At 37.9% G+C, this 27,446-nt stretch overlaps 1 protein-coding gene across 1 annotated transcript in view; it reads left to right on the plus strand.

Annotated features, from left to right (window-relative positions):
• The window catches only part of LOC110168269 (1-phosphatidylinositol 4,5-bisphosphate phosphodiesterase beta-1), a 521,321-nt gene that overhangs the window by 20,899 nt on the left and 472,976 nt on the right, over nucleotides 1–27,446 (plus strand). The window contains 1 exon segment of the mRNA XM_055149396.1: nucleotides 7,089–7,166. Coding sequence (XP_055005371.1) covers nucleotides 7,089–7,166 — 78 coding nt within the window.

Genomic DNA, 27,446 nt, shown 5'->3' on the forward strand with positions numbered 1-27,446 from the left:
CGGTGCATAGACCTACATCAGCGTATCAGTGTTTTCAGGCATCCACACAGTGCCAGATCAGATCTGTACTCAGATGAATTTGTTGGAGCTGGCGGCACCAGATCGTTCCGTCTCTGGAGCCATTTTCCATTGGATTAGTGTGGACGAACACTGCATCCACAACGAAAACGATTTGAATACGTACTACGTACTGGATGGTGCTTTAGGTTTTTATTCTGCATTATGAAGCTTTTCAGTCACATGCAGCTAAACAGAACCATTTTGAGCCTAATCATGGTCAAAGTAGAGGCCTGTCTCAGGCAGCAACAGTATCATAGATGATTATGTGGTGTAGCAATAAGAGCAGTTGTGTTTTATTTGTCAAAACACTACTTCCTTCTGCTGTTTCTAATCATTTCACACTCTCCTCCTCCTCCTCTGAATCCCACAGTCTGTAAACAGTGTGCCCATGTGTACTATACATCCTGCACTATTCACTCCATCTTTTGTCATCCAATCAAGCCTGTGGAAATGGTGCAATCATGTGAACGTAACCCGAGCGATTTCTCTCCATCCCTGATAGATTTTACAGGGAGGCCTCCGTTGCCATAGCGAACGTCACTATAGCGAGCGCCTGTGATGTGGCTGCTGGCGTTTTCTTCAGTATCATCAAGCTAATGGTTTATTTAGTCTGTGTGTTGAGTGATCAGAGGTTTAAGTGGCATTGTACACAACAGAGATGTCACGATATCAAATTTTGAGTTTAACAATGTTTAACACTGTTTTCTGATTTATGTTATAATATTTTTTCCTCATCAAAAACAGACCTGGAGTTGTGTTTTGTTTCATTCACACATGTCTAACACACAAACCCTGCACATTTAGGCTTATTGAGCTCTTCTGTCAGATAGAAAACACTCTGTTCCACCTTGTGATGTCATGTGGCAATACAGGAAGTGCTCCACTGTGTTTCTAAACTCCATACACCTTCAATAGAATCATTTGGATAATTTCAGTCAGGGAATTGCCAATCTCTACTGAACTTAACTTGGAAACAATCAGTTCATGACATCACGAGGTGGAACAGAAAATCTGGAGCACTGAGGATGCAGACAGACTAATAATTCAATAACATGTGTGAATGAAACAAAACACAACAGGTATGTTTTTGGAAGAGGAAGTGGCGCTCTGTTTACCTCCAGAGGTCACAAAGTTGCTCAGAAGTGACACTGAGGATGAAGAATTGAATGGATTTAGTGATTTGGAGTGAGATGGAGAGTTTGGTAAACTTGTTCTGTTCTGTTGTTTATGTTATAGTTTATCTGAAGAACTGTTCATATGTGACATTAACAGTCTGTTGTTCTCTGCTCTATTGTTATTACTAGAACTTGACTTTCAAGATGAAATATCGGTTCCTGGTTTTTGATTTTATAAAATACATTTCCCCCAAAAAGCATGACTTATAGTGTGACTTCTACATGTTTTTCTGTTCTTCATTATGCATTTTTTGGCTGTGACTTATACTGCGAAGAGACTTATAGTCCGAAAAATACAGTACTTAGATAGGCTAACCCACTCCTGTTCTATTCTCACATTGAACTCTATGGGAGATTCACTGTTGCTACAAGAAATGACCAAAGTTTGGATTCACAAATGCTGAACCTCATCACTCAATAATTGTTTACAGAAATTGGCTCCACAAATTTGAGGTATTAATTTCATGGCTTAAAGCTACCATGCGTAATGTGTAATTAGATTGGACGATCCATTCCTGTTCTATTCTCACATATAACCACTATATGCTGTCTATGTTCCTGTTGTGTGATAGTGTGTCAGCTTTGGCCTGACAGAAGAAAACCAGAGAGCACAGGTGAGTCTGAACAACGGCCAGGTGAGGAGGAGGGAAACAGGTTTCACATTTGCCAATAGGCTGTTCACAAACCAGGAAGACGTTTGGAAACATGCAATGACAACTTCCGGTGGGCTCTGTTCACGGTAGTAAGTTAAGAAGCCTGCACTGTGTTTTAAAAAGGTACTACAATCTGGGATGATACTACTGGGCTGCCAATATGTGTAGATAGGTAGACCATTTTTTCTCATTGTCAGTTTATGGATAGACCTCATGTGAAAACTCAAATTAAAGTCTAATAAAGCCAGTGTTGTTGTATCATGTGAACACTTTTAGCTACAAAATTGATTGCATGTTTTAAATGTGTCCAAGTGTCTCGAGGCTGACCTGACCTTCCAGCAGTGACCCTGAGGCTGCTCTGTGTTTGGAGCTCTACACACAGAGACTGCATGAATAATAACACACTAGCTCTGTTTATATGTACACACATGCACACACACATACACGTACACACACAGCTAGGACCTCGAGGCAAACATGGCAACAGTGGATATTATTGGACTCTTCTATAAAAAGATTTGTTTAGTTTTTTCTTTTTTTGTCCACAGTAGCAGAAGCTCAGTACACCATTAGTCCTCCTTAATCAATTGACAATAATGATAATGATGATCAATTTTTATTACATAACATTCTGTACATAGGTGTGTGTATATATAGCTGTGTTTACTACTGCTTATTCTGCTACTAAAAATAATTCTTGCAAGTATTACTCACTCCTGTGCTAATAATAGTACTACACCAGTGTTTCCCAAACGTTTATTCTGGGGACCCATATTTTAAAGTCAATAGGCATTATTCATGAATCACAAAATAAATTTGTGACCATTATTGAACATTAATAAGGATTTTTTATTGCTGACTGAGTGATTGTGTCTTTCTGAACAATTAGTATTACCATATTTTATTAAAAGGCACAATATCAGTAATGTTGAATTTTCTTGTCTATTTTCATACATAAGGTGCACCGGATTATAAGACGCATTAAGCGAAACAAATGGACAACACTTGAAACTTGAGAATTTTTTTATTTCCTATGAGGAGGACTCAAATATAGATTGAGTAATAATGTGTTTAATGCAGCTTTACGCACATTTGTTTATGTTTTACAGAAATGAAACTTAAAACTACATGGCTCATTTGCATAAACTGTAAGAGATTAAAAAAATAAAATAAAGCAGCTATCTCCTTGTGCCCTGATGAGGTCAGCTTCTGCTGGATTAAAGAATACGACTCAGTGGACTATATATGTGTGAAAATCAGTTCAATGTCAGTAAGCACAACCAGAATTAATACATAAAATCCGGTGTACCTTACCGGATTTTAAGGCGCACTGTTGATTTTTCAGAAAATTAAGGGATTTTAAGTGCACCTTATAGTCTGAAAAATACTGTACTCAAGTTTTAAACAAGGGAAAACAGTCATCATTGTTTTCTACAGAAAATTGGTTAGGCAAGAAAGTGAGGAGCGGGGGTCCACGGAAAAGAAGTGAGGATGAGGGTGCAGACCAACTTGCAGATCGTGGCAATGCGACCCACAATAAATCTCTTGTGACCCACCTGAGGGTCACAATCTAGTGTTTGGGAAACAATGTACTAGACCACTTGGGACTAACACTGCTCTATGGATATTAGCAGGTTAGTCAATATCTTAGAACTTTCAATATTTGAATATTTTGAAAAGTCTACCGGAAAAAAATAGTAGACAATGTACTTCTGGAACCAACTCAAAAAATGCTCAAAAACATCCAAAATTGTGTTTTGTTTCATTCACACGTTTGAGTAATCCTTTATTCTTACTCCAGGTCTGTTTTAATGAGGAAATGACATTATAACAGATCAGAAAATAGTGTAACACGGGCCCTTTAAAAAACTCTTAGTGCATCACTTTGCATTAGCAGCACATGGACAGTGACTTCCTTGGACACGTGCTTCTTTAAATCACGTTTCCTTCTCTCTTTATCCACAGTGACAGGAGCTCCCTGGCTTTATATTGTCTTTCTGAATCGATAGTTTTTGATGAGAGCATTAGAGGAGCTCAGAGGACAGATAAATATAAGCAAGTGTCCGCATGTATCCACTAATGATGTCCTTATCTGAGCTACACCAGACACAGCCCCCGATCCCCATCTCCAACACGAGCCGCTCTAACAGGCTGCTCCCACCGCAACATGCTGTACACGATCAGGGAGGCTGGTGCAATGTCAGATTTAAGGTGAATTATGGAGACACGGAACAATGTGAGCAAATTCATGGGTTTCAAGCTATGGGGATGGTTCTCTGACTAGGTATACGACAGGATAATTTGGTTAATTGATAATCATGATTATTCAGGTCACAATAGAATCGTAAGCTTGGTTCATTAGCATTCTTTGCAGCATTAGGATTCGTTTGCTCAACGGTAGCCAGGTACTTTTTTTCATTTAAAGGGCCCATCTCATGCAAAATAATATCTTCTGCACATATACAAGCACAATTTGGGTTTCGGAACATCCATTACGCAATAGTTAGGAAATCTTATTGATTTCTTGGAGGCAGTCACAAACCAGGAACTATGAAAGGCCGACTATTGCTCATCCCCCCGCCCGTCCTGAGAAAGCACAGGCTCCGCCCTCCAAACTTGACGTAGGCGACGAGTGAGCCGCTCTTCCTCCGCCCATCTCAGGGAGGGAGGGGGGAGACAGGCGTGCACCCTGATAGTGGCAGGAATAAACTTTTATTCATCATGGAGATACAGCGCGTTCAGCCGCATGTGTTGGACCCGGAATCGGACAAGGACTTGGAGGTGCACGCAGCTCAAGCACCGCATCATAGGTGCAGTTACCGCGTCATCGTTGTAGCAGCTTTAGTTCGTTGTCATGTGGGAGGGTGGCAGAAACACGCAGCAATTTATTTAAAAAATGCCGAATCAATCTAAAAACCACTTTGGAGACATATACAAGGCCCAGACATCACTCTTAGAAGGTAGAACACTCTGAAAAGTAAATTTTACATGAGATGCGCCCTTTAACCAATTGCTGTTATTTGGTTGTGACGTATGTAATGCGCCGCTAACGGGACTAACTGGTATATTAAGCTTTTCCCAAATCTCATAGGAAGTCTTTCCCCTTGATAAAGTTCCGGCTTTAAATCCTCGATCTTGGGAATTGTTGCCAACACAGAATGTCTGGCTTCGTCTACGTCCATCTCAACTGCTTTGTTTACTGTTGTGCTGTACCACAAAAGCGACCCAGACAGGCGTTTCAGTTTGACGCCATGGCTTCACAGCTATTCACTGATTGGCTGGTTTTGCAAACCGTCTAGTGTATTCTGATTCCTGACCAATCAATCAATTTTTAAATCAAGCAAACAAAAACAAAAAAACCCTCCCACACTCCACCCCTCTCAACAAAGACAAGATTATTAAATGTTAAGTACTTTTCTGGTAGTGGGTCTCCAAGCCAGTCATTTTCATAAAGTTCAGTGTCATTCAGGTAATATGATCTGTCTCTATGGAGATATGTATGTGATGCCACCGGTCAAGTTACAGGTCAAATCTGTGGAAAGGGGACCCGTACTAAATGTTTTTCAATGTATTTTTGAGCCAGTAAACACTTCTAATTGAATAAAAGCTAGATAGATATGTTTTAATGCCAATAGCAATAACTGATTTAGTTTTTTGGGGTGAGGACTGATTATTAAAGAAATATGTAATTTTTATTTATTTATTTTTATCTGTAAAAGGAGCAGGGTTTATATAAGATTACTATAAGATTTATCTTCTTCCTGTTCCTTTTGTTCATGCAGTAAAGACAAGGCAAATAATGGTTGGAATATGTATATTATGTTAACAGGCTCTAGTCACGCTTTCATCACAAACCAGGAAGACGTTTAGAAACATGCGATTACAACTTCCGGCGGGCTGTGTTCACGGAAGTAAGTCTGACACCATCTAGAAAAATGAGAAAATGCCCAGTTTCTTCATCTCCATGTTATTGTAGTGTTCCGTTATGTTCGGCTAATCAACAATTCCAACCATACCTCAGTTTTCATCATTTCCCGAGGGATGAGGGGCCAAATTCAAGATGATTCCAAACAGTACATACATCTGCAGTCTTTATTTTACCACTGATCACATTTACTTCAGTGGGTTTGATTACAGCCGGTCGGCGAGCCCAGTGTCGAGAACTACACCGGACGTTGTCATCGCATGATTCCAAACGTCTTCCTGGTTTGTGACGAAAACGTGAAGACAGCCTATTGTCACATTTTGTTGTTGTTGTTCTCTTTAAGTTGACAACAAAATAATAGCATGAGCAATAAATACATAAATGAATAAATAAGACAAGTAGATGGCATACCCTCAACTGGAAAAGTTACAGAATGCATCTTTAATATTCAGAGAGTTGATTTCAATAAGCTGGTGACCTACTAGAGCAATGCAAACATATTATAATAATGACAATTTTGTATTTCACTCTTATGGGAAATGGTGTCAGTAGCGATTCAATCTTATTTTTCTTGAAGGTGTTATTACGCAAAATTCACTCTTATGAGCTTTAAGTCAAGTAGAATGTTGTTATAGCTGTCGTCAGACTCAGCATCAGTTCCAGTTAGAATTATTCTGGCCTTTCTGAATCCCGACAGGATTCTCTCTCACTCCAAACTTTCTTTCTGCTGCTCGATTACCATTTTTGGCTGCATATTTCACTACTTGCAGCAGGACAGCGTTTTTTTCTGCAGGAGACATGCACAGTAGAGCCAAGTGACAGTGGTACAGGAGAAATAGTTGTAGCAGATACTGACTGACACAAGCCGAGAGCCTTTCACGTCTGTCCATGTGAAAATGTTAATATATAAGTCGCACCGAAATATAAATCGCAGGAGACATCAACACCATGAAAAAAAGTCTGACATATAGACCAAAAAATACGGTACATATAGTAGCTTTAAGCCATAAGATTAATATTGTATATTTTCTGAGCCAATTTCTACAAACAATGATAAGGTTCAACATTTGTGAATGCTAAGTTTGGTCATTTCAATAACAGTAAATCTCCCGTAGAGTTAAACAGGCCCCTGCTCTCCATCTGAAATCATGACATAATCACATTTTAGAATATGATTGTAACCTATTGGACAACAAAATGCCAACCAAAAAATCTATTTCAATGTCATTATGTTCGATACAGCCAAATATATTGATATATGTTTGTTTTTTTCAGGATTCGACTACTGTGACCCCGGTGACCTTAACTGTTGACCCCAAAGGATACTTCCTGTACTGGACTGATCAGAACAAGGTAAGTGTCAGTACTGGCACAACACTTCGTCAAACAACCGGTTGTGTTATGTGTATTGTGGGTGTTTATCAAGCCAATTTGTTAGTAGGCTTACGAGATTTTTATATATTTTTAAATTTGATTGTTGCTGCTTTGCCTATAAAAGAAATGCTATGGAATTACACATTACATTTACATTTGTGGGGTAACACTAACAGTGGTGTAGTAGGTTAGGCAATTGTCAATGAACCAGAAGGTTGCTAGTTTAAATCCTAGTGTATCCCTTTCTTAGACAGTTCACTACCACCTCAGTCATAGTAATACTTTTGATTGTGATAGGAATTGCATCTAGCATCAAAATTTGTGAACAGATGTGTGTTCTTAGTAAACATATTGTATTATTTTATTGTCTTTAATAACACTACTGTCAACAGGCGCTATCAAATTCATTATAGCTTTTTAATATTATTGTGTGTTTTGTCATTTAATCATATATTGCTTGATTAGCAAATATAATTCTCAAATTACAAGTTAATTATGTGGTTGGACAAAAGTGGTTTGGGGTTCAGACTATGGAGGAATACATTGTCTTATTTATATGAATGTAATAAATACTGAAATATATTTTGATTTGTGTCTTGAAAAAAAAAATCAAATAGAAGAAAGACTGAGCAAAACTGACTCACAGCAGATTGAATCTATGTCACTCTGAGGCTATGTTTATATGATGATGGTCTGAATAGAAGACGCAAAAGTGGTGTCGCGTCTTCACTTTTTATTGTGTTGTTTAGACGAGCGTTTTCGGGAGGAAATCTGCATGCATACGGTGACGCAGAAGTGTGTGGAATTTGATTGTGTATGCATGCCAGGCGGTTAGGTGGTGATGCTAGGTGGTGATGTACGTAACGTAAACACGTACGTGACATGAGCAAATCTGACCGGAGTTTTGAGTCTTGGGCAGTGTAGACAGAAACGCTACAACTTTTCCACTCTGGAGGGTGGTTTCAGATTTTAGCGTTTTTAAACCCCAAAAACGCTGTCACCTTCTAAACAAAAGGCATTTCTGATAAAATATTTTGTCATTTTTCTTGTGTCTCGTGTAAAATAGGCCCTGAATTGAGTTGAATTGAATCTGGGATGGCTCTCACTGAAAGACATCGTAAATACACATGCTGAGGTACATGCTGACTATTTGACTGGTCAAGACGAGAAATCAAACTTTAGTCAAATATAGTTGAGAGAAAAGCACCGAGACCTACACAAAGCACTTATTTTATGTGTGAATTTCACAAACTAAATAGTTGTATTGATGCTAAAATAGGCTGAATTCTGTCGGCATCACCATGTTTGTTTTGTTTTGTTTTTTTTGGACTCTTCACTAGAGCCCGACCGATATAGATTTTGTTGTTGCTGATATGATACCGATATAATGGGAGTTGGAGCTGCCAATAGCCGATATAATCGCCGATATATTTAGTGATGTAAAAATGTACTGTACGTCTTGAATTATTAAAAAAAAAACTTAGGTTTGGCTCTGGTGGTTTTTAAACTGGGTTTATTTAGGCAACATTTATTGTTATTTTGCCTCTTTACATGATATGTCATAGGACTAAAGCAGGTCTAAGGCAGGACTACACCAGAACTGAACCAGGACTAAATACAGTTCTAAACCATGTGTAAAACAGGACTACACCAGAACTGAACCATGACTGAGTGTCGGGACTCGGTCTCTATCTCTCTCCCTCTCTCGACCCCAAGATTAGTCCTGGTTTCTTTATTTTATGCTGAATATATATATATGCAAGTTTTTTCTATCCTATGCACACGCATATTTTTTAAAGTTTCGTTTTTATAATGAGGTATAACATGCCCACGTGAAATATCGGCCCCTATCAGCAAGCATATCGGCCGATAATATCGGCCAACCGATATATCGGTCGGGCTCTACTCTTTCACCTTTGACTTCTGCACAAACCTCAAAGCTGCGATGCGATTGGTCGCTCTCCACCTGTCAAGATGGATTCTCATGAGTTTGTGAACTGAGGAGGAAAAACAGATGATTCATTTTTGGTCATATATTAAATTTCCCTTTTTACTATAACATCTTTCTGTCAGTCTGCGCACTTGTGAAGACTTATAATATTCTCACACACCCACAAGTATTACGGTTACGACAGACGATGAAATTTAAACCTGGAAGTTGAGCCTCAAAAACCAATACCAGCATCTTAAGATAACGTCCCTCTCTACCCGTCTTTGTTTATTTTGAATGCTCCTGCTGCCAGTGAGAAATGGAGACAAAGCGCTGTCTATCCACAATAAACACAAGGATAGGGTTACGTTTTTCAAATTGTGTATTGGATTTCCACAGGATTTAGGACGTGTGTAGAAGAAAACACTGAGGTTTGATCGAACTGCTCAAGTGTCTAGTTTTAGTGCAGGAATTGCGTTTCTATCACCATGGAAACTACTGCGTGTCTTTGGTCGCCTGCTCCTCTGTTAATTATAGTTGTATGACCAGGTCTGTGGGAGGAAGTCTCGACAAATGAATGAGGAGAATATTCGAAGGTTGAATTTTAATGTCAAAATTATACGCTAGAATTCGCATATATCCAAACTGAATATCCGCTTGTGTTGGTGGTTGAAATTTAAAACCAGCTGGTCTATTTCCTCCTTTAAACAAATGAGTTATGTTATAAGCAGGATATTTGGAACTATTTGATACTTTGCAGCGGATATTATCAACATTGTGTGGGGATGTGAAGCTAACTAAAAGCACTACTCTGTCTGAGCCTCTACTCAAGTTACACTAAATCCGAGCTTTATTTTAACACAGTCTGACCAGAAAGAGCTGACTTGGTTGGAACTACAACAAACAAGTCTCTCACACATAAAATTACAATCACAAGCTAGTTCATAGTTTTTCAGTTAGTCACTCGCACCTTTTTGTTGAAAATCACACTTCTAAACACGACCATGAAAAAGTGTTGTTTAAATCCATTTTGTGTTTTTTTTTCACAAGTTTTCAGCTTTTTTCTCCATTGAGATGTTATTGCTCTGTCTGCAAAGTTTCACAGTCTGATATTAAAGCTTTCTATCTTCATGGAGATCAAACCAGACCACGTTACAGGGCAGATCTGTGGAGAGGTGACCCCGCTCACAGCCAGAATGCTTTTTTCTAGGTATTTTTGAGCTATAAAACCACCTGTAATTGAATAAATGTAAAGTAGAGCTGTTTATATCATACTGTGGAACATTCCAGGCAAAGGATTGACATCCATAGAAACAAGCAGGTGACAGACCCTCCAGTTACATACTGTAGTGCAGCTTTAAAACATGCCTTGAATGAAAGCCTTCGCTCAAGTACAATAGTGTTCAACAGTGACACAATTTCCATGCACAGACTTGGAACCAGGCCCTATCTCCAGCCCTGATAGGAGCAGTGTTGGGAAAGGAACAGAAATCTGAAGAGCTGTACCTGCCGTTTCACCTGACACCAATGAAAATATAATGTAATTCTGCTTAGGGTTGTCAAAAGTATCGAAATCAGATACTAATCGATCCTTCAACTCATATCAAAACCAGATACTCATTGGAACAGGTATTGATTCTGAAAAAGCCCCATTCATTGGTCAGAAATTAACTTTTTCTGAATGTCTTTAGAATGATCTTGAGCTGTATGAGAAGTATAAGAGCACATAGATTAGTACAGACCCAACTCAAAACATGCTACAGGTCTCCAGAACAGTTGATAGTCAAGGTCAGTGCAATACAGTCAATTCAATCTTGTGTGTCTTAGGCAAGACACTTCACCCACATTGCCTAGTATGAAAGTGTGTGTGTGTGTGTGTGTGTGTGTGTGTGTGTGTGTGTGTGTGTGTGTGTGTGTGTGTGTGTGTGTGTGTGTGTGTGTGTGTGTGTGTGTGTGTGTGTGTGTGTGTGTGTGTGTGTGTGTGTGTGTGTGTGTGTGTGTGTGTGCGTGTGTGCGTGTGTGTGTGTGTGTGTGTGTGTGTGGTGTGTGCGTGCGTGTGTGTGTGTGAGTGATGGTGGTGGTCGGAGGGACCGGTGGCGCCGAGTGACATGGCAGCCGCGCTTCTGTCAGTCTGCCCCAGGGCAGCTGTGGCTACAATAGTAGTTTACCGTCACCAGGTATAGAGCAAATGAATAATGCTGAATAATGCTCTGTAAAGCATCTTTGGGGACAAAAAATGTCTGTGAAAAGCGCTATATAAATACTTACTTACTTACTAGACCCATGGACCACTAAGGAACCTACCTGAACCACTGAGGGATTACACAGATATAAAACCACATGGGAATACAAAATAAAGTACTATTATTTAATGTTGAAAATCACATTCTACTCAAAGAAAAAAAGTGTTTTTTGTCATCATTGTGGTATCAGAATCAGTACTGAGTGTCGAGTCTATTCCTTAGTATCAAAATTGAGTTTGTTCAATAGGTTTGGATTATGTTCTAGAATTTCATTATGGCAGCATTTCATCCAGAGAGCGGAGGCCAGTGTAACTCTATGGGGGATTTACTTTTATTGCAAGAAATGACCAAACTTAATTTTCAACATTTGTGAATCTTGTCTTATTGAGTTTACAGAGATTGGTTCCACAAACTTGCAAGATTAAAGTTCCTATATTACACGAAATTGACTCTTGTGAGCTTTAAGACATCTTGTAATGTTGTTACCTCCTCAAAAACAGAGCTGGGGTTGTGTTTTGTTTCATTCACACATGTTTGAGTAACCCTTTGTTATTAGTCTGTCTGTATCTCCAAATCTCAAAATGCTCTGTTCCACCTGTCATGTAGTGGTAGTTTTCAAGTTAACAGCTCAGTAGATTATCAATTCCAGATCTGAAATCATTCAAGTCATTCTAGTGAAGGAGTATGGAGTTTAAAAACACAGTGAAGAACTTCCTGTATGACATCACAAGGTAGAACAAAGTGACTTGAGTTTGAGAACAGAACTCATTACGTTTGCACTGAAACAAATCACTCTATCATTGTATTCTGTGTATACAAGCCTTCCCTATCCACCCAGCTTTGAGCATATTTGTTTATGTTTTACAGAAACAAAACTTAAAACCACATGGCTCATTTGCATAAACTGAGCGCTCAAAAAACAGCTCGCTCCTTGTGCCCTGCTGCGGTCAGCTTCTGTTTGATTTAAAAAGGACACGACTCAGTGGAATATATGTGTTCTTTATGTGACAGAGGGGTGTTCTGCTGATGGTGAATCTGTTCTATGCAAGTAGTTCTAGCTACGCTGTTTCCCGTTTGTCTCTGGTTTGTTTAAACTGTTTTCACAAACCCAGCGAATCAGGACGGTGTAAGTCACAGTAACGTGGTCCAGTAAGGACGCAACTAGAGCTCCTACATCAGGGTATCAAGGTTTTCAGGCGTCCACACGGTGCTGGATCAGATCTGTACTCAGATGAATTCGTGGGAGGTGGCGGCATCAGATTATTCCATCTCTGGAGCCGTTGTCTTTCAGATTAGTGTGGACAAACATTGCATCCACAACGAAAATGACTCGAATACGTGCTAGCGTTAAACAGGCCTTAATATGCAGGTTTGTGTGTTAAACATGTGTGAATGAAACAAAACACAGCTCCAGGAAACAACATTATAACATAGATCAGGAAATAACGTAATATGTTCTCCTTTAATCCTTAAATCGGCCAACCCACCCCTGCAGTATTCTCACATTTAGTATCATGACATCATTAAAGCTGTTTTTGTACTCACTGGTTTTGGCATAATTTGGCTAGATGTTATCATGGTAACCAAACAAGTACACATGTTTTTTATATGTGGGAAAATAGAAAACCTGCTTATTTCCTCCTTTATGTGATTCTGTTTGCACGATGTTTGTTTCACCAAAGAATCAGATGGTACAAGTATTTTTTGTTTTGCTCATGGTCTATGGGTTGATTTAAAGAAAACACTGTACAACTTTTCTGGTGGAGATGTTTGCTACATGCTTGTCTCCATGGAGATGTTATTGCTTTGCCTAGGAATGTTCCACGGTATGACATTAAACAATCATCTTGCATTCATTCATTACAGGCGTTTCTGTTGCTCAAAAATAGGGTTGACTCTGCACAGATCTGAACTGTAACCTGCTTGTCTCCTAAAAGTAATAACGTTTCCATGGATACAAGCAGGTGATTGACCCTCCACTAGAAATGTGACGCAGTGCTCCTTGAACTATCTTGACTCCTGATTTGTTAAATTGTTATTGTGCAATAGGAATCTTAGGCAAATACATCACCACACATAATTATAATATGGCTAATTGGAAGCACATTCTGTACATTTTTTTGTAATTACTTAAAAAGCAATTAGCATTTAATTGTTGACCACTGGCTGCCTCATTTTGTCCAGTGAAAAAAAAAAAAAAATGAACAATAATTATAATACTAAAGAAACACTTTTTTGGAGTTTTATATGTTGCAAAAGATTACTTACAGATGCACTATGTAACTTTTCTGTTATTGGGCTTTACTTGCTTGTCTCCATGGAGATGTTGTTACAGTATGGGTTTATCTCCATGGAGCAAGAGTAAGATTATTATTTTTTTTTTTAAGGTTTTGAGCAATAAAACCACCTATAATTGAATATATGCAAGATAGATATGTTTAATGCCATACTGTGGGACATTCTAAACAATGAAATAACATCTCCATGGAGACGAGTAGGTGTAGGACCCCTCACTAGAAAAGGTACATAGTGCTCCTTTGATTTTATGGTTTTATCCAGTCTTATCGAAAGTCCGCCTGTTATGATATTTACTCAAATCGTTGTTTTCAGATTGTTTAAAATATGAAAGATGGATTATATGGAGTTGATATTTTATAGTTCAGAGTTTATTGTGTGTACAGTACTTTGCAATAGTGTGAGATTTTGTGACATTTTGTGTAATACAGAGTTCAATAAGTAACTTCTTTGGTTAATTATTGGTTGATTTAGCCATTCATTTGAGGCATCTGATGTCTTTTTAATGATGTATATTTTAGAGATCATCCTGGTTGATCGTTGGTAGGCTCTCTATATAAATGGACGTATCTACCCTGCTAGCCGCTGTGTTCCAATGGCTCCATCACCTCTGGCTTCAATTGACTTTACATTGAAATACTGTCACCCCTCTCTCTCTCTGTAACTGCTGCACTGAGTCTCGTGAAATGTTCATATTAACCCGCTCTACATGAACCTGGGGTTTTTATTTCGTTATTTTGTCTATAAATAAATTCCAACTCCAAATTTGCTCCTATAACTGCAAACCTCTGTGAGCTTCGTTTGACTGGAGCTGAAAGCTATGGGTGATCTCACACTCCCTTAGTCCACTTCTTTGTCCAGTCTATGGACCATGGACATAAAGAAGTTTCAGTATTTCTCTGTAACAATATATCGTTCTTGAATTTTTTTATCGTGACAGTCCTAATCTACACTATTATTTTTATTGATGGCCTAATAATGATGACTTGATATTGGTGGTTTTCAGTTTCTAGAATACGAAGATGTCATATTCTCAGGTGGCGGCAAGGGTTAGTTTTCCCTATTGATTACATTGAGCATTAAATTCATAAATGTTAACCCTGATCATTTCTATTCATGACTAGACCCAAGAACTCAATGTATTACAACAGAAATCTGCATTTTAACACTATTCATTTTAACTGTTTTAAAGGGCCCATGTTACACTCTTTTTAAAATCTGTTTTATACTGTTGTTTTCTCATCACAAACAGACCCGGAGTTGTGTTTTGTTTCATTTACACATGTTTAGCACAAAGATCCTACATATTTTCTCTGAGTTCTTTTCTCAAACTGAAAACACTACGTTCCTCTTGGTGTCTCGTGGTGCTCCGCTGTGTTTTTAAATTCCTTACACCTTCCCTTGAATCACTTGGATAATTTCAACCCTGGAATCTGTCTCTACTGAACAAAAAAGTAAAAGGTAGCTGTTAACTTGAAAACTATATACAGCTACATGAAATCACAATGTGGAACAGAGCATTTTGAGCTTTGGAGATGCAGACAGACTAATAATAAAGGATTAAGCAACAAAATTCAACTCCAGGTCTGTTTTTGATGAGGTAACAATATTATAACAGCTTAAAGTTCACAAGAGTCAATTTAGCGTAATATAGGACTTTAAATGTTCTGCTCACTGGCCTCTCCAAATGAGCGGTGAGGCAGCTGCAGTACATCCAGAACACTGCAGCTCGGGTCCTGACTCAAACCAGGAAGTACGAGCACAAGCCCTGTGCTCAGGTCTCTGCGTGGCCCCCTGTGGCTCAGAGACTTTAAAGCGGCTCTGCTTCTGTACAAGTCTCTCCGTGGCCTCTGACATGTTAGTGCCATTTGAACCATCTTTCACTCTGAGGACGTCAGGGCCCGGCCTCCTGCTGGTGCTCAGAGTCAGGACTAAACACGAGGAGTCAGCATTTCAGATTCATGCAGCTAGAACCTGCTTCTTCCTGAACACGTGAGACAGGCCTCTACTTTGACTGTTTAAATCCAGGCTCAAAACTTTTCTGCTCATGTTCAGCTGTGTATGACTGAAAGGTTTTCATTCTGCACTCTTCTTCTCTGTCATTTAAAGTCTCTCTCTCTTTTTAATTTTATGATGATTATTTATGTTCTGGTTTGTTTATATTGTGATTTTAATGCATTTTTTATTCTTTAAAGCTTTTTGAATTACTTTGTTTATGGATCGTGCTGTACAAATAAACTTGCCTTGTCATGCTTAAATATTATTGGCCTATAGAATATTGTCAATGTGATGCCATCTGAAACCCAGCTAAATGAACAGCGGGTATAAGCAGCCATCTTGTTTACAAATGTGACCTGATTTAAAGTGTGTGTGTGTGTTTTTAAATAGGCTCCAGATCCAGAAGAGCCCTGATGTTTTCTGTGTAGAGCAGCAGCAGCAGTCCAGACTAATTAATAGCATATATTGATTTTGTGTTTGTCCCTATGAGGCGATTTGACTCCAGCCATATTAAAGCCAGACAGGACTGCTGACTACGGACTCCTGTGTACACACATCCAGGAAGACAGGCTCAAACTGCACGCTATTTATGGATATACTGCTGCTATGGAAACAAATACTAATCATAAATAACCATAGGGGCATTTAAGATTTACTGATGTTATTGCAGTATAAGCAAATTGTTATGTTACTGATTGATTGATTTGTTTTGATGATCCAGTTTGTGCCAAAAGAGAGAGAGAAATATATAATTTACATACGACATTGTAAACAAGTTTCAAAATGATGTGGCTGCTTATGTACATCCATCACGAACCTTTACAAATATTTACATACAGCAAAATAAATTACACATCATACATACTTTTTGTTAGTTTTTTTTTTTTTTTTTAGATCACCCAGTGTGTCTCTCACCCTTATACCATGAAAGCTCTTTATAATTTCTTTCGAAGCTGTGAATCTTTGGGTTCAACAAAAGAAAAACCAAATCTACTTATGTCTGCTATAAATGGTTATAATCTATGACACTCGTGGATCATTGCGTTATAATTTGCACGTTTTAAATCGCAATCTTCATCTAAAACGACTTAATAAAAGAAACAAATCAGCTATGTTTCTTGTTAGTAAAACTGTGGTGCCCAATAAATGTCATCATGATAAAGCGCCATGCAGCTGTTGGCACCTCCACTGGTTAGCAGAATTGTTTTCTGTTTAAGCAAAATGACTGATGAATCCTACACATATCACAAATTAAGAAAATAAAACTGAAGAACGTATGCCAGACTTTATAAAAGAAACAAATCCGCTGTGTTTCTTGTTCGTAAAATTGCGGCGCCAAATGGGAGCTGACGTTGCCGTAAACATCATCACAACAAAGAGCTGTACAGCTGTCGGCACCTCAAATGGATAGCTGCAACAGTATGGAGTAAGAAAGCTTTCAGAAATATTCATGGCTGTAATTGAGCACAAAATAAATATTAGTAAACTCTCGAATGAGTCTAGTTGTATATAAAATGTGCTGTGTGTATTTTATCCATCAGAATAAAAATTGAAAAGTTACGACATCAAGAATTACGAATCACGAAATGAAAATTTACGACTACGCTCTCTTCAGGATGAATACAAATTCACAGTTGCAACTTGACTGTCAAAAATACGTCTGTTTTAGACCTGGTTTAGTCCTGGTTTAGACCTGGTTTATTTCTGGTTTAGTCCTGGTTTAGTCCTCCTGGTTCAGTCTTGGTTTAGTCCTGGTTTAGTCCTGGTTTAGTTCTGGTTTAATTCTCCTGGTTCAGTCCTGGTTTAGACCTGGTTTAGAGTCCTGGTTTAGTTCCTGGTTCCTGGTTTAGTCCTGGTTTAGTGGTTTAGTCCTGGTTTAGTCCTGGTTTAAACCTGGTTTAGTCCTGGTGTAGTCATGGTTTAGTCCTGGTTCAGTCCTGGTTTCTTCTGCTCACTAAATAATGTCTGTGAGGTAATGACATATTTTTGACAGTAAAGTCGCGTCTGTGAATTCGTATTCGTACTGAAGTAAGCTTAATCATAAATTTTCATTTCATGACTGTAATTCTTGATGTCGAAACTTTTCAATTCATATTCTGATGGATAAAATACACACAATACCATTTTACGTATGACTGGACTCATTCGAGAGTTTACGAATATTTATTTTATGCTCAACTACAGCCAAATATGCACGGAATTTCTATCCTATGCACATGAGTATTTCTGAAAGCTTTCTTACTCCATACAACAGTAGCAGATTTTTTCATTGTTACCAAAATGACTCCTACACATATCACTGAATAAGAAAATAAAACTGAAGAACGTATGCCAGTGGCGGTGAAAACAGTGAATGATTGGCAACATGGCATCTTCAAAAAAAGCAATTATTTTCAATTACTCTGGGAGGCTAAATGAGAAAGGAAAATAACTATAACATGAATCGAACATGTTAATAGTTGATTTTGCATATGTCCCTTTTACCTATATACTGTATAACGGCACAAAACAGCAGCCCTTTATGACAGTGATTGACAGGCCTATAGCAGAGGACAATTTCCCATGTGTAATGTTGACATCTTGGTAAACAAAGAATGCAACATAATAAATGTGCAAGTGTGTAAGAAATTGCTCCCATGAAATATTATAAGAGTACAGTTGTGTGTGTGTGTGTGTGTGTGTGTGTGTGTGTGTGTATCCGTTAGCATGAGACTGGGCCTGTTTAGAAAGAGACCGAGCACTCGCCTTGTGACACTGTGCAGGAAATAATGAAGAGTTTATGCCAAAGAGCCCACTCCATTTTCTGAGTGGAGAAGCACGCTCTCCGTCTGCTGTCTGTACACGCACACACACACAACAGAAACACACTACTGTACTCAAATACACAGCTTTAGTCTGAAAATATACACTAATGTCTAATGTATTCTGCATAAAAACTGCTAAATCTGTAGTTTCGATCTGCACAAACCTGTTCTGATAGGTGATTCTTGTATTAGTTTAAACTTGAGTCTTTTTGTCATTTCTTCTGGACATGTTTAGGATGTGAACTTTGAACTGAATCATATTGTTAAAACATAAATTGGAAATGGAGTCTCACTCACAAGGTTTGTCAGAAAAAATGCTTTTGTTGAATATTTTCCCAAATAGTTCAGTTTTATTCTACGATATAATAGAGATTTAGAAAAAGTAAAAGAAAAAAACAAAACATAAATCAAACATTATTGGCAAAAATATCTTGTATACAGTGTTGACAATGTGTGATCCTGTTCGATGTCAGAAGTTAAGCAGGGCTGGGGCTGGTTTGTGTTTGGATCAGAGACCATTGTAAATACCAGGTGTCATCCACTTTGTTAGTATCTTAAGACCCACTTTTATTCTCTGGCTTTTAACAGAGCAGGAGCTGTGTGATCCTCTGTGCTTCTTATTTATTATTTTATTATTTTTATTTATCTGTTGCTATTTTTTTATGGTTTTGCTCTTATTTATTTTAATTTTTTTACTGGTTTTATTGTTTTAAGACTAGTACAATTAAATCAGAGTGCTTATTTGCACATGCAGTCTTTGCAGTTTTCTAATCGTGGTAAATCTAATTGTGATTTACCACAATTAGATATTGGTTTATCTTGCAGCACTGGTTGTAGTACATTTGTATATACTGTACAGTTGTAGTGACCCGGTTCCTCTTGCATGTGTCTTGAATAGGCTGCAGTTGTGTAGTTGTATATGCAGTTGTATAGTTGTAGTACCATTGTATCTTCAGTTGTATAGTTGCAGTATAGTCATATACAGTTGTGTAGTTGTGTATACAATTGTGTAGTTATAGTATAGTTGTACACACAGTTACAGTGACACAGTACCTCTCTTGAGTGTATTTTGCTGCAGGTGTATAGCTGTACTATAGTTTCTACAGTTGCTAAGTAGTAGTAGGAGTAGCTGTATATACAGCTGTGCAGTTGTAGTATAGTAGTAGTTGTATTTCGTTGTAGATACAGTTGTAGTATAGTTATATATACAGTTGTGCAGTTGTAGTATAGTAGTAGTAGTAGTAGTTGTATATACAGTTGTATATAGTAGTAGTTGTATATACAGTTGTATAGTTGTATTTACAGTTGTGTAGTTGTTATATAATAGTTATAGTAGTAGTTGTATATACAGTTGTAGTATAGTTGTATATACAGTTGTAGTATAGTTGTATATACAGCTGTGCAGTTGAGGTATAGTAGTTATAGTAGTATTTGTATATACGTCAGACTCTTGTGTGTGTCAGGCTCTTGTGTGTGTCAGACTCTTGTGTGTGTCAGACTCTTGTGTGTGTCTTGTGTGTGTCAGGCTCTTGTGTGTGTCAGGCTCTTGTGTGTGTCAGACTCTTGTGTGTGTCAGGCTCTTGTGTGTGTCAGGTCTCTTGTGTGTCAGGCTCTTGTGTGTGTCAGGCTCTTGTGTGTGTCAGACTCTTGTGTGTGTCAGGCTCTTGTGTGTGTCAGACTCTTGTGTGTGTCAGACTCTTGTGTGTGTCAGACTCTTGTGTGTGTGTCTTGTGTGTGTCAGACTCTTGTGTGTGTCAGTCTTGTGTGTGTCACTTGTGTGTCTTGTGTGTGTCAGACTCTGTGTGTGTGTCAGACTCTTGTGTGTGTGTGTGTGCTCTTGTGTGTGTCAGACTCTTGTGTGTGTCAGACTCTTGTGTGTGTTAGACTCTTGTGTGTGTAGACTCTTGTGTGTTAGACTCTTGTGTGTTCACTCTTGTGTGTGTCAGACTCTTGTGTGTGTCAGACTCTTGTGTGTCAGACTCTTGTGTGTGTCAGACTCTTGTGTGTCAGACTCTTGTGTGTAGACTCTTGTGTGTGTCAGACTCTTGTGTGTCTTGTGTGTAGACTCTTGTGTGTGTCAGACTCTTGTGTGTGTCAGACTCTTGTGTGTGTCAGACTCTTGTGTGTGACTCTTGTGTGTGTCAGACTCTTGTGTGTGTCAGACTCTTGTGTGTGTCAGACTCTTGTGTGTGTCAGACTCTTGTGTGTGTCAGACTCTTGTGTGTATCAGACTGATTCCTGTTGTGGAGGAGACACATTCCTCTCATTCTTCAGGAGCACAAAGACCTGGTCTCTCTGTGGTCAGTGCAGGGACAGACATTCAACACAACCTTTAACCACCTCAACTCTTTTTTTACTCTATTTACAAGAGACGTCAAAGCACACGGATCCTCACCAAATCTGTTATGGAGCTAAACAGTGACTGCTCGATCTGGTTCTTTTCAAGAAATTCAAATATTATCAAAGACATTGTGGAGGCTAACCATCTACGTGTTAACGAATATCTATATTGTTGTTGTATTCTGTTCATAAAGGCTGTTTAAAATGTACAATTGTGTGAACTGTTTTGATAACTTGGCGGTTTATAACGTTGCGGAAACAGATTTTAAATAAATCCGTGGGCGGTCACTCTTGAGCTCCATTACAGAGAGAATATATCTAACTTTAGGTATTATGATAGCAATTATATTTGCACTTTAAAAATAAAATTACCATTGCACATTTTATGCATTCAGGAACAAATTTCAGGGTTAGCCAGTTTCAGACATAATTTTTGATTGAAATTCATAATAATGGCTCAGTAATGTTTCCACTGTGATTAAACTTGCAGCCTTAGCTTCAATTCAGTCATATCTGAAAAGTGTTTAGTAAAGTCATTTCTATATATAAACTGCAATGAAATGACCACGAGCAAAGGATCATGGTCTTTGTAGTTCACTCTGCTTTCCACTGAGGCAAAATAATGCAAGATTCAGTATGTTGTTAAAATTCTATAGTAATGTTGTAGACTTATATGTTGCTGTATTTGATGTGAACAAAACTGTACAAATCACTGTCAATGAATATATGAATGTAGAAAAGCATGAAAAATTAAGAAGGCGTCCTCACTACTGCACTATTGCGTAACAAGGGCTAAAACTATTTATAATTTATCTCACAGACGTTACACAAGCTCACAACCTATGACTGTATATCTGTTTCTTTCTGACAAATGAGTCAAAGTAAACCCTAAACTTCTGTGATTTTTTTTTTTTTTTTAGAAGTAGGATCAGTGTAGCGAGGACTGCAGTGAACGTTACACTGGAGAAACAAAACAAGCAGATGTACCAACACAGACGAGAGAGCAACACGGGACCTCAGTCCGCTGTACATCGAGTTCCGTCACCAGTTTTAGTGTGGATTAGTATCTGATTGTTTGATACTTTTGACAACCCTAGTGGTAAAATAATAACTCAATTCAACTTTTGTAGATCCCAGAACAGCAGTCACCTCACATGGCTTCACCAAACTGTTAATTTAACCAACAGAAAGTGAGAGAATTAAACAGTGAAATGGTCATTCGTCAATAAAAAAAGAACAAAAAAAGGACCAGATTTAAATGATCACACAAACAGATTAACCATTAAATACATAAATATAATAATCAACATCATGTCAAGAATACATACTCAGTGAATACATGTACTGAGAATACATACTGTGAATACTAATTTTGTGTACCTGTGTTTCGTTTCAGTTACTCTCTCATTTGGTGATATTCAGAACAGTTACATTCTTCAAAACAAATGAATACATTGCTAAGTTTAGTTTAGTTTAGTTTAGTCTTTATTTGAAGGGACAAAGTACACAGACATTAAGATAATAAAAAAACTGAGATGTTTCGCACCAGATTAGAGCTGAAGAGCTTGTTTCCATCTGCAGTCCCTGATTTACAGAAATAAATTATACAACCTAATTAGTCAACAATAAGAACCGTTCACACTGTCCACACTCTGGCACACACACACACACACTCACACCATATCCCACATTAACAGAGCAAAGCATTGGGTATTTACAGCGCCAAGAATTTCATCTTATAAAATACATATTAACCTATATTTCTGCTGTATTGCTGTACTTGATCAGACATTTTCATCTTCAAACTGCACAGAATTAATGAGAAAAATATAAAATACAGCTCTTGTGGTGAGTGTGTGTGTGATTTTTTTCTTCTCCCATTAATGATAAAGCTGTTTTTAATCTTATGTTGCATCTTTACTCTAGAATTTAAATGCAACTGTGCGTAAAAGTATTCAGAATAAAGTACTCTGATTGGAACATGTAGAAAAAACGTTTTAAAGCAGATATTCAGTATTCAGTAACCACATTTTCATAGTTTTCATCCCATCTCTGTACATACTAAAGGAAGTGAGTGCTGCAGTTTGTTCTTACCTTGTACAATGTGTTCAAGGGTCTCCTATAGAAACAGCGTACTTACATGAAAACTGTGAATACTGCAATGTACATGTTCCCAAGGCCAATGTATGCACTCTTTTTATTATGGAGTAACGTGCAAGGACTGAACTGTATAATTTATTCTTCTGAAGCGAACTCCAGCGAACCAAATCTTTCATTGATTTTGAAGTAGACCCCACAGACTGTATAAAGAAGTGGACTAAGTGAGTGTAACGTCACCCATAGCGTTCATCTCCAGTCAAATGAAGCTCACGAGGCTAGCAATTATAGCAGAGTTCCATGTTAGGTGTAGGAAATGATTTACGGGCAAAAAGGCGAAATAAAAAAACCACAGGATCACGTAGAGCGGATTAAAGGTTGTATAAAGAATTTTAAGGGAAGTGAAATACAGCGACAGTGCTTTTTCAAATGTTCAAATGAAGTGACCTGTCTAGAAATATTTTAGTGACCGATGTGTCAGTTTTTAGAGCCTTCGCCTGCTTCATTCGCGCCATCGTTGGAAGAGATCTCCAAGAATCACCTCAGTTTGTCTTCGCTCCTTTTCCCGTTCTCTTCTTCTTTCAGCGACCTCAAAAACGGACTTTCTTTTGCGGCAAACTGGTCGTGGATTCTCATCCACTATAGCGACAAACTTTGTGCGAATTGCAAGGAAGCGACAGTTTAAAAAAGCCTCTAAAAACCACTGCATAAACCACGTAATCCCCGCGCGCCGGCGAGTCAGTTACACTAGAAACGCAGGGAGTTTGATTGACAACCTAACAGCCAATAGATAAAGAAGTAGCCTCATTTTCTATTGGTTGATGTTTATCTGGCCTCACTACATCCACAGTTGATAGATTTTCATTCTTTTTTTTTTTTTAGTCATCATAATTTACAAGGCTGCTGCATCTCTGTAATGGTATTTTAAACTTTCAATGACAATTTGAAACAAAAACAAAAAAATTCTCCATACAACCTTTAATACGAACATTTTAAGACCATGTATTCGTACCATAGACGGGATAAAGAAGTGGACATACTGTACGGTTCCAGTCAAATGAGGCTCGGGAGGTGAGCAGTTATAAGATTTAGATTATTTACATGCGAAATAACAAAATAAAAGCAGGTTACAGGTTATTATGAACATTTTAAGACCAAATTAACGAAGTTCACTGCAGCAATTACAGAAAGACAGGGGACGATTTTTCAATATAAAGTCAACTGGAGTCAGAGTCGATGGAGCCGTAAGAGCCCCCATGCTCACTTCCTATTTGGAACACGGCGGTTAGTGGGTTATCTATGTCCATTTATACATACAGTCTACAAGTGTACATAAAGACACATAGAGTATAAGGATCTAAAAGTAATATTTTGGTAAATTACAGCCCTATTTTGGCAAGTATCTTACATTTATGCAATATAAAGATAAAGCAACATTACATAAAAAAGCTAATGTTTGTTGTCACCTTGTACAGTATGTTGAAAACTGGTCTATTGGAGCATTGTGTATTCATGTAAGTGAGTGCAGTGTACATGCCAGTCATTCCAGTTTTTGACATTAACTGACAAACTAAGACAAGAGTCACATTTCAGAACATTTTGTACATATCTAAACTAAAGGGTTAGCAGCAGAGATTGTATATATAAATGTACATGTTCAGTATTAGGATGTGTTCATGGGGACACTTCTGGCTCCATCCACTCTGGTTCCAATTGACTTTATATTGAAAAATTGTTCTTGTTTCTGTAACTGCTGGAGTGAGTCTCGTCATTTTGGTCTTAAAATGTTTGTATTAACCCGCGCTCTACATGATCCTGGGGGTTTTATTTTACTATTGTGGCCGAAAATAAATTCCTGTTCCTAATATTGAACTTGGCTTCCAGTTCTCTCCTATAACTTCAGTCCTCAATGAGCTTCATTTGACTGGAGCCGAACGCTATGGGTGACTTCACGTTCATTTAGTTCACTTCTTTATATAGTCTAGGGTTAGCAGTTTTTAAGCAGAAGACAGGGGATTTTGTTGTTTGTGCAGTAAATTATGTTACTTCAAAACCTGCTGCCTTTGTAATTTATTAAGTTAGTTCTTTGAAATTGTGATTTTGATTCGATTATGACTAATATTGCTGTCTGAAAAGGCCCATTTTACTCTCTTCTTTGATCTCTGTTATAATGCTGTTTCCTCATCACAAATATGCTTGGAGTTGTGTTTTGTTTCATTCACATCCTGCATATTTAGGCTGAGTTCTAGAGATGTAACAATAACGGAAATATTGTGATATCATTTCATCGAAGTTCTCACAATAATATCGAAGTACACATCTCTTTGCTTAAATTACGATGATCCTTTAAGGCTCCATTTCAGTGCAGACTACAAGAAGAAATAACAATTCTAAGCACTTTTAAGTCTTAGTTCTTTGGATTAAGTCTTATCAAGGCATTTTAAGAAGAAAAAGTAGCATATTAACAGTTTTGTCCACAAAATATCGCTATAAATATCGTACCGTGAGATACCGTGAAAATATCGTGCTGAGAGATTTGGATATTGTTACATCCCTAATCGTGGAACTCCCCACCATATCTTGAGCTTTCCCACGATATTGCAATAAATATCGTACTGTGAGGTTCATACCGTGACGATATCGTATCATGAGACTTGGATATTGTTACACCACTAGTGAGTTCTTCTCTTAAAAACTGCATGCACCTTCACTAGATATCACTTAGATAATTTCAAGTCTGTGTATTATTCGTTCATTCATTCGTTTTCAAAATAAAACCAAAAATAAAATTTCGAAAAAAACAACTACTTTCTTCATTATTTGTCTGCAAAACCAAACTGAAAAAACGGATAACGAATCATTTTTTCAGTTTATTGTGTTTAAATAAATAATATTAAAAAAAAAAAAAAAAAAAGGATAACGGCTGTTTCCTGTTTACGTGACTTCCGTGACTGCGATGCCGGACTGAACCAGGACCAAACCAGATCCGGGAACAGACCAGGACTGAGACCAGGACTTAGACCTGGATTGAGACCAGGAACAGGACCAGGACTGAGACCGGGACTAGATTGTGATTGAAACCGGGACCAAACTGGGACCAGACCAGGACTGAGACTGGAGTGGGACTGAAAACGGCTTAGTCCTGGTTAAGTCCTGGTTTAGTCTGGCATTGTAGTTTAAGTCATGTAAACGGAAAATGGAAAACTCAAAAAAAGAATCGTTATCTGTTTTTTCATTTTGGTTTTGGAGCCAGATAATGAAGAAAATAGCTGTTTTTTTGGTAACTTTTGGTTTTATATTGAAAAACTAATGAACGAATGATACATGGATTATTTTAGCACTGGAATTGCCAATTTCTACTAAACAAAAGGTAAAAAGTTGCTGTTAACTTGAAAACTACCTCTTCATGACATCACACGTTGGAATAGGGCATTTTGAACTTTGGAGATATAGAAAGACTAAAGGATCACTCAAACTCAAACAAATGTATGAATGAAACAAAGCACAACTCCAGGTCTGTTTCTGAGGAGACAAGAGTCAGTTTTGTATAATATGTGACTCTAACTGTTCCTTTTTATTTTACCTTAACTAATTCACTATCTTAATATATAACTAGTTAAACCATGTGACTCTAACCTTGTTCTGTGTCCAAGCGTCTCCTGTTTTGCATTGTATTTCCTGTAGCGGTGAGTTCCTGTAGCTGTGATAAATATCTGACATACTAACCTTATCATAACATCATAAAAGACAACAGTTTCAGTAGTACAGGCAGATTCCTAACAGCGCGCTCCAGGCCATTTAAACCAGGGGACTACCAACACTTTGTGAGCTCACTGTCTTTAGGAATTTGTACCATTGCACTGTGTAAATATGTTTTCTTTCTTCTCAATATACAATTCAGGTGTATATATTTGTAGAATTATAATGAATTTTTGTCCCTCAGAGGAAGCTGTAATTTGCACTCTACAATATTGAGTCTTTTTGGTCCATTTGGTTTTGTTTTCATGGTGAGGTTTTTGCTTTGCTTCGAATGTTCCACAGTGCGGTATCAAACGTATCTATCTCCATGGAGGCAAGCAGGTGGTGTCACAGTTACAGGTCAGATCTGTGGCGAGGCAAGCTCTCTTATAGTCATAATGCATGTGTTTCAAGGTATGTTTTAAAGCAGTAAATACAGTAACTGAATAAATGCAAGATTAAAGAGTTGTAATGCCATACTGTGGAAAATGAATAACATCACCATGGAGACAAGCAGGTAGCACACCCCTATGACTGCTGATTATATATTTTCTTATTAAGTTATAATTTAGCAGTAAGAATCTGATGTATTAAAAACAGTTTAAGTAAGTATTTATTCCAAATAGCGATACTGTTATTGAGTGCCTGATGTTTAGTCCTGGTTTAGAATTGGTTTAGTCTTGACTTGGACCTGGTTTTAATCCAGCTAATCCTGTAGTCTTGCTGTATACCTGCTTTAGTCCTGGTTTATACCTGATTTAGTCCTGGTTTAGTCCTGGTTTAATCCTGGTTTAGTCCTGGTTTAGACCTCGTT

The sequence above is a fragment of the Boleophthalmus pectinirostris genome, unplaced genomic scaffold, assembly GCF_026225935.1.
Source record: "Boleophthalmus pectinirostris isolate CB_2022bp ecotype Guang Dong unplaced genomic scaffold, ASM2622593v1 HiC_scaffold_13, whole genome shotgun sequence".
In the NCBI taxonomy this organism is placed as follows: domain Eukaryota; kingdom Metazoa; phylum Chordata; class Actinopteri; order Gobiiformes; family Gobiidae; genus Boleophthalmus; species Boleophthalmus pectinirostris.